At 37.5% G+C, this 14071-nt stretch overlaps 1 protein-coding gene across 2 annotated transcripts in view; it reads left to right on the plus strand.

Moving 5' to 3' along the window:
- The window catches only part of LOC106878674 (uncharacterized), a 133683-nt gene extending 120498 nt beyond the window's left edge, over positions 1-13185 (plus strand). For both annotated transcript variants that reach the window (XM_014927959.3, XM_089352360.1), the window contains exons 14-16: positions 9868-9908; positions 9997-10130; positions 10910-13185. In XM_014927959.3, the coding sequence (XP_014783445.3) occupies positions 9868-9908; positions 9997-10130; positions 10910-11455 (721 nt within the window). In that variant the 3' untranslated portion in view covers positions 11456-13185. The remainder of the gene's footprint in view (positions 1-9867; positions 9909-9996; positions 10131-10909) is intronic.
- Positions 13186-14071: the final 886 nt, after the last annotated feature.

A 14071-nucleotide genomic window follows, 5' to 3' on the forward strand; every position in this document is an offset into this window, starting at 1 on the left:
CTGTGGTATTGAGAATAATATTTGCTGTAGCCCATCTTTTATACCAAGACAAAACAATGTACATGATAACACTTCCAATCAGTTTAGACCAAATGCCATGAGAGCCACTACCTGGTACTGCATAAGGTTCCAGACCTTGCTTCCACACCTGAAATTTCTCTTGTTCTGGTAGTAATTCAGCTATGAGAACAAGGTCATCAGCACAGAGGAGCTCCCAAGGGTAGCTAGTCTTAAATTCATCTGTTATGGCCTGGAGAACTGATAAACAAGAGGGGGCCTGAGAACTGATTTTTCATGAACTCCAACATGTACACTAAATTCATTGCTATATTCATTGTCGACTTGCATCTTATTGACAACATCCCTGTACATGGCTTGTACAGCTCCCACCAACCACTCATCTATTCCTAGTTTCTGCATTGACCAGATAAGGGAGTAGTGTTACCTTGTCAAAGGCTTTCTCTTTGTTGGCAAAAGCCAAGTACAGAGGTTTATTTTTGGCTAAAGCAAATATCACCATGGGTGATATCCAGACTTTAGTGGGGAAGAGAAACCACTGGATTTGGTTAAAAAGAGATGATGAGCAATGGTTAGAAGAATATTGACCTAATAACCAGTTGATGTAGCAAGCAGGGCCTCATTTCAGTGAGATGGTGCTGGTGTGCAATGATGCTGTTGAGAGGAAGGCCCCCCAAAATGGCATGCATTCTCTTCTGATGACCCCATAAACTTGCTTGCATCTAATATGCAGAACTTTCAATTGGTAGCACTTGCATCTACAATTTGTTTGCTAAAAATCTTCTGCAGTTACCTTACCAGGAAGATGGCATCAGTAGTGCTTTTCCCTGGTGCAAAACCAAACTGCATCTCATCTAGATTAACTCTCTTCCTAATTAGTTGAGCTATGACCCTCTCTGTAATTTTCATCACCTGGTCCAGCTATTTGATACCTCTGTAATTATTTTTGTCTAAGGCATCACCTTTACCCTTGTTACAGTTCACTATAATGCACACCAGTTGTTGGGTTTGACTCCTTCATGGAGAACCTTATTAACTATATGGGTGACTAGGCTATATCTTACTCTGTCAAATATTTTAAGTATTTTAGCCATGATTCATGATGGACTGGGAGCTTTTCCAGTCTTTTTAGGCCTATTTCTTTACTCTAATTGCTCTGTCTACTATACTGTTCCATGATCAGGTCATCTTAGGTCTGGTTGGGACTTTGCACAAGCCACAAATTTGGTCAGTGGTCCTCATTAAATTGTTCTGTACAAACCTCCATTTGTCTCTATGTTATATGTTACTATCTCCTCCCTCTCACCAAATGCTTCAGTTAGAATCTCTCTAAATCGTAGAGGATCTTTAAGCTTCCAGATGTTTCTTTTCTAGACTGGTTTGCTTTTTGGCATCCTTTTAGCCTGGTGTGTGAAGTCACTAATGACTAACCTTATGTTCAGGAGTGCACTCTTCACTTGGGAAGATCTTTGCATTTATAAGCAACCATTTTTCTCACTTTCTGGTGAGAATGTAATCAATCTGTCTTGTATGGCTATCTGACTGCTAGATGAACTGGTAACTGGCTAGTTTCCTGAAGTCAGTATTGCAGATCATAAGGTCATTTACATTGCAGAACTGCAGCAGCCTAGTTCCCTCCTCATTGTGGGAACTGACTCCATGCACTCTATGGGAGCCACCTGGATGCTGCCCAGCATGCTCATTGAAGTTACCAACTACAAAGAGAAGGTCAGTGTCATTTGTTGATGAGGTAATCTGCAAAAGGGTGTTATAAAATCGATCTTTCTGTTCATTTGGCAACCCTGGTTGAGGAGCATAGGGCATAAATAATAGTTACTGTTCTACTTTGCAATACTCGTCTAAGCTTAAGTATGCTATCACAATCCCTGATTACTTTGATCACCTTATTAACCTATTTCTCAGCAAGAAGTATGCCCACACCACCAACTGCATCACTATTTCCTGCCAAGAAGATTTTGTACTTATGTTTTTTGATTGTGAAGAACCTAGCTGAAGCTGCTCTTCATCTTACTTCTTGAATACAACACATGTCTACACACCTTCATTCCAGCATCTCAACAATCTCACCAGATCTACCTTTTAATGTGCCCACGTTGAGTGTGCCAACTCTAAGGGTGCGGAAGGGTGGATAAGGGTGATGAAGGGGTGGCAAGAGGGAGCAGAGGGATGGAGGACAGCATTCTGCATCTGAAAAGAAGGTTTGCATGGACATTTGCAAGATATATTATATAAGTTCATATAAGTTTCACTTTGCATTTAATTTACTGTCATTCACATTAGCCACATATACCAGAAGAAGATGGAGTGGTATAATCCATTGCTTACATAAAGATAAAATAGTACTGGTTATTAACCAGTTGGCAAGTACACTTGTCATTTGTCCATTTCCTATGCAAGCAAGCTAGTTGTGCCTTTTAATATCATAGTACTGTTGCTGCTAGTAAACTGATGTGAGCTGGAGGGAGGGGGTTTCCTGTAGAGAAGAAAGGTTTCAAGTGAAAGACTTTTGATATAGGCAGTGATGGTGGGATGGGAGCATGCACCAAGACTAACCAAGCCACATGGCTATCCCATAGCAGAAACATTGTAATACAGGAGACCAGATAAACTATTCAACAAGCTAAAACAATGCAACTTCTAAAACGAAACTTTTAAGATGACGCAGAAATAAACAACAAAATAGCTTGAGAGAAGAAGGTATAGATATATACATAAACATATATGTATGTATGCATATATATATATATATATATGTACATATACATACATACATATATACATACATATGTATATATATATATTGATAGAAAGGACAACACAAGAAAGAAAGAGACCTCGATATTATGTAAATAGAGGAATTTATCTGTAAAAATATGTGACACTTATTCGGTAGCCATGATAAAACTCTGAGTTTCGGATGCCGGGGTGGGAACCCACGCCGCCATCTCTTCAGTTATCCGGCCTTTGAAAATTCCTGTGAAAAATGACCGTTAAACAAAAACAAATTACTGTGTTGTTGACCGTTATTAAGACAAAAGAGCTATGGACTGCTAAGTAAAGGGAAGGAGTAAAGGTAAGGGAGTAGAAAAGTCTATAGTGTTCGCGTAAGTGCACCAATCCGTACATTTGCCTATATGTATATACTCAACCACGCTCGCTTGAAAACACACATTCTCACCCACATACTCGCCAAAAACTATATATATATATACATATACATATATATACCCGCATACACACCCACACACACCCACGCTCAACACCCTCGCACCCATACACACGCATGCAAAAAAAAAATCACAGGTCTAAAAGCAAAATAGAGAAGAAAGTGTGAAAATGCTATAAGGTTAAAACGTGTCTATATGCGCATATTTTTGCATGCACACACACATCTATATACGCACGTACCCACACACATGCACACATTCACAAGTGCGCACATAAGGTTCCATGTACGTGTCTATAGACGCACAGGAAAAAAGTGGGGTGGAGGGGAGAATACAGAAAAAATATATGTGGAAAATATACAAAACATTATAAATATGTAAAAAAATATTAAAAGTATATAAGAAAACTAAGTAAAAAGTATAGAGAGATAAAAAGCTTATACATAGGCACAATGTAGAAAGCAAGTCCCATCAGTAAACTCAGGTGGACCAAAAACGTAGCAAATATTTAGCCACATGTGGACATGATCCGAAAAGTTCAGTTCTTGAATTTAGACATGTGGTGGGGTCTAAGCTGCCTTTCCAGATGAACCATTTGAATTTGATGGACATATAGCAGTACACAAGCTAACTCAAGAAATCTCTTGTGAAGCTTTTTATTGATGTACCTGAAGAGACCTAGAACGGGTCGAAGTGTGTTGTACCCAATAAAGTCTATTACACATTCCATCTCCTATTTTATTAATACTGTTACCCCAACCACCACTATGAAGTTCCTGCAGTAAATCTATGGATTACAACAGGTAATTGAAACTGTGCCGGTGCTTTACTCATTATTCATTTATACATTTTGTACAATTTCTCCATTATATATATATATATATATATATATATATATATATATATATATATATATATATATATATATGTATGTGTGTGTGTGTGTGTTGTGAAGATCACTAGTCAATAGAATTCAAAGTTCTGGAACTTGCGAGAATATTCACAAGGTGTCTCGATTTTTGGTTTACGTTATTACTACAGTCTTGAGTTTTACAGTTGGAATAAACAGACTTCACACCTATCTGGAATACCACTGTGTTTTCTTCTTTGTGAGTAAATGAGAGAAGTATATTGAACCACAAACACACTTATCTGTATTATTGCTCTATTCTTTGTAAATAAACTAGAGAAATATAACAAATTGGCATCGCCAATAGGATACTGTTGTCATTTTTGTGAAGTGGATTCTTATGAAAGGATAAGAAAGACTATTCTTGTAGAGTGGACTTTTTACTTCGACACTCAGATATAATTATTTGAAAGGTAAACAACCAGTTTTGCTCAAAAGCTTCAATTTAGATAAAACAATAATTCAACTATTTTTACATTGGTAACAATGGCAAAACAAAGTGGTGAGCTGATAAAGTTACTCAACTTCAGAGGGAACAAATGGAGGTATAGACGCAACAGCACAGAGAAGATATGGAAGCTTTGAGAAGGCTGATTCAAGTTCAAATTTCTGAAAAAGATTCCAGTCCAAGTTTTCGTATTTCAGCTTCTACTGCTATCCCACCATTTGTTGCTTTTGATTCAGCATCTGAATTGTGGCCTGATTATTGGTCAAGATTCTGCACCTTTATGATAGCAAACGCTGTGCCTGACCAGCACAAGGCTCAAATGTTTTTTGACAAATCAAACTGTTGCCATTTATAAACAACTGGCGAATTTGGCTAATCAATAGAGTCCACCAAAGGATATTAATGAGCTGACAATGGAGGAAATTGCCAGCTTTATGAAGAAACAATTTAACCCAGAACATTTCATTGTGCGAGAACGTTTCAAGTTATGGAGTGACATGCAACAGAAGCCAGGTGAAACTCTTCAGGACACTGCTACCTGTGACTTTCCTTCTATCACAAACCCTCAAGATGAAGCTCTTAGACAGAGATTCATATGTCATGTCAGCAATAAAGCTGTCTTAAGGGCTCTTTTTAAGATCAAGGACACAGAGCTGGACTTTGCCCAAGTCGCAACTGAGTCCAAAGACGCAGTAAAGATTGCCAAAGAAACTGTTTACAATTCCAAGACCAGGCCTGTCAACAAGGTCAAGTAAACCCAGAATGAATAAACCACCAGCAATCTAATTCCACAGATCTTGAGTTGAAGTGTTACAGATGTGGAAAGGCCCATAAAGTGACAAACTGCTCCTACAAAGAAATCAAATGCCACTTTTGTGACAAGAAAGAACATTTGGAAGCTGTTTGTAAGAAAAAGCAATGGGAACATCGTTCCAAACCTGCGAAGAGAATCACAAAAGCAGAGCTTGTCAAAGTAATCCCAAGTAAATTTCCTGATGTTGTGCCAATAACTATCCAGGACCGACAGTTCGTGATGGAACTTGACACTGCAACTACTGGAAATTTCGTTTCTTTGCTGATCTGGAAACAACTAGGGAAACTGAAGCTGGATGATGTCGGACATTGCTACAAGTCTGCCAGCAAGCATGACCTGCCTGTGCTGGGAACTTTCATGGCTGAAACCAAGGATTCAATGACTGGTAAACAAAGCACAATTTCTTACATTGTCACCAAGATCCTTGACCTGAACTTGCTGGGATGAAACACTATCCAGACACTAGGAATTTCTGTAGACAATACTCTTGGACTGAAATGCATAGGGAGTTAAGACAAGTAAGCGTACAAAAACATCACATCCTAAATCCTCTAACGAGCTTTATACTTCCCTGCAACGACATTGTCACAATCTCTTAAGGATTTCAAACTGGAAGTAAAATGCAAGTCTGATGCCAAGCTGTTTTTTCACAAGGCATGACTGGTTCCATTCACTCATTGTGCTGACCTGGCCAAATATTACGAAGAAGGTATCGCAAAGGAGTCTGGAAGCAAGTCCAGTTCAATGAATACAGAACACCAGTGGTACCGATTTGCAGAGCACATAATCTGGGCACTCTGAAGCCCAAGTTACGGATTTGTGATGTCTACTCAGTTGGCATCAACAATCAGCTTGAACACCATCATCCAATGCCACTCCCAGAGGTACTGATGAAAAAGCTGGGAGGTGGATACGGTTATACAAAGATTGACCTTGCTGATGTCTGCAACCAGATCAAACAGGTACCAGAGAGTCAACGAAAGCTAGCTCTCAGCACTCTCCGTGGAGTACTCCTGCAACAACAACTCCCATTTGGAATCAAATCAGTGCTTAGTTACTTCCAGGAGATTATGGAAAATCTGACCAGTGATCTGTCTGGAGTTGCTGTTTTCCAAGATGATATGCTTGTTAGCAAGAAAGACACAAATGATCACTTGAGCAACCTGAGGCATTTGCTCTCTCATCTGAACGACAAAGGACTCAGATGTCACCATGAAAAGTGCTTGTTCACACAAACCAATGTGGAATATCTTGTCCACACCTTAATAGTCGAAGGAATTGGGAAGGGATCCAAGGTTGAGGCAGTCATGAAGATGCCACCCCCTATAGATGTCTCTAGCTTAAAGTCTTTCTTGGGTTTGGTTCAGTTCTACAGGAAGTTTATCCCAAACCTGGCCACTATGGTTGAGCCACTTTACCATTTAACCAAGAAGGCAACTCCTTGGAAGTGAAGAGATGAGTAGCAAAGAGTGTTTAAACAGTTGAAAAGCTTACTATCCTCAGATCAAGTCCTTGTACATTTCAAACCCAGACAAGCCTCTCGGACTGGCTTGTGACGCATCCAACATCAGAATTGGAACTGTCTTGTTTCATTGCTATCTGGATGGAAGTGAGCGCCCATTTGCCAATGTGTCCAAGACTTTCACGTTTGCATAAAGAAACTACAGCCAAATCCACAAGGAAGCCCTATCCATTATCTTTGGCTTGCGGAAATACTACCAGTATCTGTACTGATGTCAGTTCATCTGGTGACTGATCATAAACCACTGACAACACTATTTGGCCCGAAGAAAGGGACACCACTTCTTTCAGCCAACTGACTAGCTCGGTGGGCTTTGTGGCTGAACCAGTTTGACTACACAATTGAGTACTAGAAAACAGTGGATCATGACAATGCAGATGTTCTTAGTCACTTAACATTTGGAAATGACAACAACTTCAACAAGGGGGAAAGTGGTTAAGACATGGACATGGTGTGTACCATTGGAGTTCTCAGTCTTCAAGTCAAACCTTTAGATGGAAACATCCTCTGTTTCCATCTAAACTTCCCATCTCTGTCTGGGAAAGATCTAGCGATAACTACAGTGCTGCACTATGTCTATGAAGGGTGGCCAATGAAGCACACTGAGATGAAGTTGAAAAGTTTCAGAAGTTGTTGGATTCACTCAGTATCTACCATGGATGCCTCATCCATGGATCAAGAGTTTTGTTTCCATAGAACCTACAGTCCAATATCCTAGATCTACTGCATATCGGACACTTCGGCATGGAACATATGAAGCAATTAGCAAGAACCACTGTCTACTGGCCCGGTATTGATGCAGCTATTGAAGTAGCTAGTCGACGATGTGACTCGTGTGGCAAACATCAAAACAAGCCATCCAAGCCTTCAGTTCACCCATGGATGCTACCAGAGAAGCCATGGAGCTGTTTACACATGGATCATGCCATCAACTTCATGGGTACAAACTGGCTGGTGATCACTGACGCCTTCTCACGATATCCATGTGTTCATCCAATGTCATCCACATCCACTTGAGCCACTCTAGATCTGCTAAAAGAGGACTTCACTAACTTCAGATATCCTCACACGCTGGTCACAGATAATGCATCAACTTTCCTTTCTGAAGAATTTCAGAGCTGATGCAAAGAACGTGGGATCACACACCTGACAGGTGCACCATACCATCCAGTTACTACCGGAACAGCAGAATGTTTGGTGCAATCTTTTAAGCAGGCACTGAGAAAGTCTTCTCTGCCCCCAAAATGAGCTCTTCAGGAGTTTTTGATGCAGTACTGGCGAATGCCAACATCCTGTGGACTATCTCCAAGTGAACTCTTGATGTCTCGGTAGATTCGGACTAGGATTGACTCGGACTAGGATTGACTCTTTGCTGCCCTCACCAGCACACACAGCTCAGGGCAAGCAATCCAAGGTGTCATCAAAGGCAGATATGACAACAGACTCAGGTGTCGCCAAGATAACCAAACAGTACAAGACTGGTCATCCTGTATATGCCCCGATGGATAGCAGCAGTCGTCATGAAGTCTTTGGGTATGTTAAGGTTTTTCCTCATAGCCCAGTATGGAGACGACACTGGGAACAATTGCATCCATGCTAAGCTTCTGCAGAGGACTGCAAACCTGGCAATGAAACTGACAATACTTCCAAACTTCCAACAGATCATCCAATGGAAATCCTGGAAGAAATGCCACAAACTCAGAGACAGACAAGACCATTTCTATCCAAAACCAAACCGCTTGTACCAGAGTATGAACCGGACAACTCTAGACAATTCAAAAGAACACCCAAGCCTAGAAAGAGACTTTGTTGTTGATTCTTCTAGTGTGCATCAGTTTCGGTGGGGAGGTGTTGTGGAGATCACTAGTCAATAGAATTTAAAATTCTGGAACTCATGAGAATGTTCACAAGGCATCTCAATTTTTTTGTTTATGTTATTATTATTACAGTCTTGAGTTTTACAGTTGGAATAAACAGACTTCACACTTATCTGGAGTACTACTGTGTTTTCTTCTTTGCAAATAAACAAGAGAAGTGTATTGAACCACAAACAACACACCTATCTGGATATTACCCTATTCTTTGTAAGTAAACAAAAGATATATATATATATATATATATATATATATATATATATACACACACACACAAAAACGACTCCCCCCCCCCAGTCACATATATATATATATGTGTGTGTGTGGGAAATTTGACTGGCAAATGTTGGTGTTGCTTTCAGAGTAAGAGAGGGAGAGAAAGAGAGTTTACTAAGAAATAAAAGGGAAGGTGAAATTTTTGTTTAAGGGGACAGAGCCACTCAGAGTCTATATTTTTTTTGTGCTTTATATATATATATGACAGTAAATGCTATGTATAATGGTATTGTTGAACAATATTTTTCTGAATTATGAGAGCTAAAGATTAAAGGTGTTTGTCCCTATCCAAGTAATATCTACCAATGAGTGTAGAAGACTAGAAGGTACTCAGCTCACGGTAGGATAGAACCACTATTTCACATCAGCTATTGGCTTTATTTTAATTATACAAAACCTTGCAACTTTGAAAGATGATTTCTCAGGTGAAGAAGCATATTTGAAAATAATTTTATTTGATGACATTTTTGGTTTGTTTTAACAGTTTTGTTTACATGTTGATATTTTGAGTATATATTTTGACATTTCTGATTATTAGACAACTTCTGTCTCCAATCTGTTCCAGTATCTATTAACTGTACTCTTTCCCTCAATTAACAAATTCCTCTTTCAATTAAATTTATTCTTTGTGTTTCAACTTACTCTACTCCTCTCTCATTTTAACAAGGCATCTTTCACTCGTTAGTGCATATTACTGTAGAAAGAAATGAATATTGAGAAATTTAATCTACAATCATGTCAGTACTTATTGATTACTGATAAATATGTTTTTATTTTGAAAATTACAATTTAGTATTTCCTTCTTCCCTATTTTCAGGAAACCATTTCTGTCACAATCTTTTCATGAACCAAATCATGGTAAGTGTTTAGAATTGTCCCACATTTTATAAATGTTGGTTTTATAGAAATGTTTCTGATATATATATTTCTGTTATATATTTTACAGAGATGCAACATGTTCCAAAGTACTTCCAGTATCAGCAATGTAAATGTACTCCTCAACTTGGTTATTCTAGACATAATATTTCTCCTTCGTGGAACAAAGCAGGAGATGAACTGAGTAAAATTTCTTCTGATGAAGTAAGTTTTATTGTAATTTTGGTTTTAATAAGCTTTCATTATAATAAACTTTCATTATAATTGTCGTCGTCATCATTGCTGTCATTGCCGCCACCGCCGCCACCACCACCACCACCACCACCTCCTCTGACAGCGTCGTCATCATCATCATCATCATCATAAGATTTCCTGAGAAGTGGAGATAATTATTATGAGATAAAGATCTGAGAAGGAGTGAGGAATCTATTGAGCAGGGGTAATGGAAGAGATCACCTGAGAGGGGGAGAGGGGCCAACTGAGAAAGGAGAGAGATCAACTGAGAGGGGAGAAAGATCAACTGAGAACAGTAGATGTCTCCAGAGAAGATGTGAGGTAGAAAGTAGTATAAGACAATGGTTGGAGACCTAGGAAGTTAGATGGTGTGTCACTAGAGCATCAGCTAAAATACTTTGCAGAATTTGTTTCAGTCTTGAATTAAAATGTTGTCAAGATCGTCTTTACCTTTTGTCCTTTTGGGGAAGTTGATAAAATAGAATACCTGGTGGAACAGTGAAAGCATTTGAAGTTCAGTTTAGATATTCTAAGAATATCAATCCTCACATGATGAAGTATGATAAGATGAAATATCATAGTGCAGTCAATGTGGAAGAGAGACTGGAAACATGATGATGATGATGATGATGGTGGTGGTGGTGATGACGATGACGATGATGACATGATGTTGGTGGTGGTAGTTATGTGACATGAGAAGGACATGGCTGATGACATAAACTAAATTTAACTTAATTTTTTTTTTGTAGGCTTGGATACCTTTTATGGTCCCAAATAAAGACTGTTTTGATCATAAACATTCTCCAAAACCTTTGATGCATTCTACTCAGCATTTCCCAGAGAATCATAAAGAAAATAATCTCATACCTGGCATCAATAATTTCTGTTGTAGTACCCCAAGTTCCAGTTATTACTTCCCTCACTTGTCTAACCCAACTTCATATCCTGCTGCCAGACATCAGTTATGTCCTCGTAGACAAGTTACAACGAGTCTAGACATCTCAACAAATCAATTAAGAACTATTGGCTCTAAGATACCAAACTTGTCTTCTAAGAACAGTAATAAAATTAGCACTGTTCAACAATTTTCCAGATTCTCTCCACAGACTTCCAGTTCTAATCAATCATTCTTACAACAAAAGATATCACAGAAAGCTACAGACGATGAAATTGATGCTATTTATAAGAACATCAAGCCAAACTCCTCACAACCTCTCATTCAGTCAATCAGAGAAGAATTAATGACAGCATCTGCCTATAATAATGAAATTAATTCTTTCAATATTCTTGAATAAATTCAAATCAAGAGGAAGAAGCTAAAAAAAAAAAAAAAGGAAATGTTTCCAGATGTTATTCTCTGAAATGCATTTCCTAACTAGACAGGTGCATTATTTCTTTTGTATGCAAGGCCAGAGTAAGTTAACTTTAAAATACCAAAATTTCATGAGATCTGGTATCAAAAGAATTTGCATTCAGTTACTGAGAGAACATTTGAGGGTGGGGGGAAGGTCACTTAACCCACTGAAAACAGTACCCAAATCTATGTATATTTGCATTACAGTCTTATAGGATGAAAGGCACTTTGATTAATAGAGTCTTGAATTCACTGTTTGAATAGAACATGATGGTTGTTGATGGAATGTTTTTAAACATAGTTCTGTTGGGTCAGGGCTGACCTGAGGAGAATTTATTGTTATTTTATCACTTAGTGAGGAAGGAGAATGCAACCTCCCTGACCCTTTATATTTTCAGTCTCCAAAACTGGTGGTAATACGGGAGGAAGATGTCCCTAAATAGGAGACCTGGCCTGGACACTTACAACAGAATGGACTCTGCTGAAGGTGCCCAAGGACAAGAGTGGTATTACCCCAAATGAGAGATAAACCCTTTAGCATTTAAGTTACTCTCTGAAATGTAATGCCTATTTATTCACATTGATTTGAATTAATCATACATAGCTGAGATTTTGATGATGTGATTGCTTACTTTAGAATGACACTGTAGGGTAGGAGTGAGAGGTTAGATCTCTGAATATTTGGCTGGATATGGCTGGTATAAGTGTCAAAGAGTTGCATCTACAAACCAAGAACTCAGAACATTAAAAAGAACAAACACCACAGGGCATCCAATCCCACTCTCTAACAATTCTGCAAGTTCACTGCCCTGGACTGGAACTTTACATTATTGACCCTGAAAGGATGAAGTAAAAGTTGACCTTGGTGGAATTTGAACTCAGAGTGAAAAGTTGGGATAAATACAAGGCATTTTGTCCAAAAGATTTATAAATTGGATAATTTACCACTTAAACGGTTTTATAGCAATAACAGTTGTAGCTTAATAGTAATGGTTGTTTATCCAGTAGCCAATCTGAAGAACAAATGGAATATTTTACAAGGAATACGTGAATATGATTGTTAAACAGTGTGTTATAATTTAAATTCTTTCTCTGTAATAATGAATACTCAGAAAGTTATTTAGTTAAAGAATTTAATAAATATTTAGTTGTTCAATTAACTTCCTTTTGATCATTTGAAAGTTTGGTAGGAACATACTGAGTTTTAATGATTTGTTATCTGGAATCATATTTAACGTTTGTAGTAAAGAAATACACTTTACTTGAAGTTCTTGCCCTCTTGAAACCACAATCAATGCATGATCTGGGCATTGACACAAGTAATAATGCATCCTTCCCAGTTGGTAATAAAATGTCTATAAGATGGCTAGCCTGATGAATTCTTAGAACTTTCAGAACAAGATAGCAGGAAATCACAATGGCCCTCAAAATCATTTTGACTATTGCTCTCAACTAAGTCACCGGACAGTATAAAATTAATGGTGGAACTTGAGGCTATTCAGCAAAGCTTCACAGAAGATAACCTCAATGCAGCAGATTAGCTACAAGATTTCACAGCTCTAGCATCACTCCTTTATAGTCAGCCTGTGAACTTTTCAGCTCACCCTTGTAATATGCACTATAAAAACAGTGCTGCAAACTAATGAAATAAACTCCTATTCTCTCACTTCACTTCCCTTATCTGATCTGTCTGTCTGTCTGTCTGTCTGTCTGTCTGTATGTATGTATGTATGTATGTATGTATGTATGTATATATATATATATATATATATATATATAATTACTATTGGTGCCTTGTACCACTCTTCTGGATTTATATATATATATATATATGTTCATATAATGATATCTACCAAATGTATTGGTAAGATAAAACATGCAATCATTACCAAAATAGCAAAAATCCGTCCATAAAGGTCTATAATAAACTCCTTATGAATCGATCTCCTTGGTTATATATCAAAATTTAAATAAGAGCTTTGACGCTAATATCCCTATATATTAAAGTTTATTACCTATGTAAACATTTCTGTATAAGGTCAAATTCAACTCTTAATTCAAGTTAAATAAATTTCCTTACACATTCTCAGAGTGAAAGTAAAAAGTAAACACCAAAAAAAATTTATAATCTCTAAGGCTGATCTACATCCAATATTCCTCCATGATCAATAACTGTATGTTACACAATAGTAACTAAATGTTCAAATACCGAACGCTATTTATAAAATAAAAGACTTGTCATCTACTCTAAATTTTAATTAAAAACGCGTTATGTCCAACGAATAAATAATAAAGAACTTCATCATCAAATAAATTCCGTCTAAAGGAGACAACCCTAATAATATTATTAATTATAACAATCAAGTAATACAAATTATTGATCACTGGTAATAAATTAAATTCTAAACTAATGGTAATCTATATTATATTTATCTCTAGAAACTTTAGTAAATAAATACAAATATACAATTAGATTATTAGCAACAAATCATACAGTTAATATATCCTGTATTTCCTACCCGATCATATTGAAATTTATAATTTATTTAAACCAGAA

The sequence above is a fragment of the Octopus bimaculoides genome, chromosome 5 (assembly GCF_046866305.1).
Source record: "Octopus bimaculoides isolate indiv1 chromosome 5, ASM4686630v1, whole genome shotgun sequence".
Lineage (NCBI taxonomy): Eukaryota > Metazoa > Mollusca > Cephalopoda > Octopoda > Octopodidae > Octopus > Octopus bimaculoides.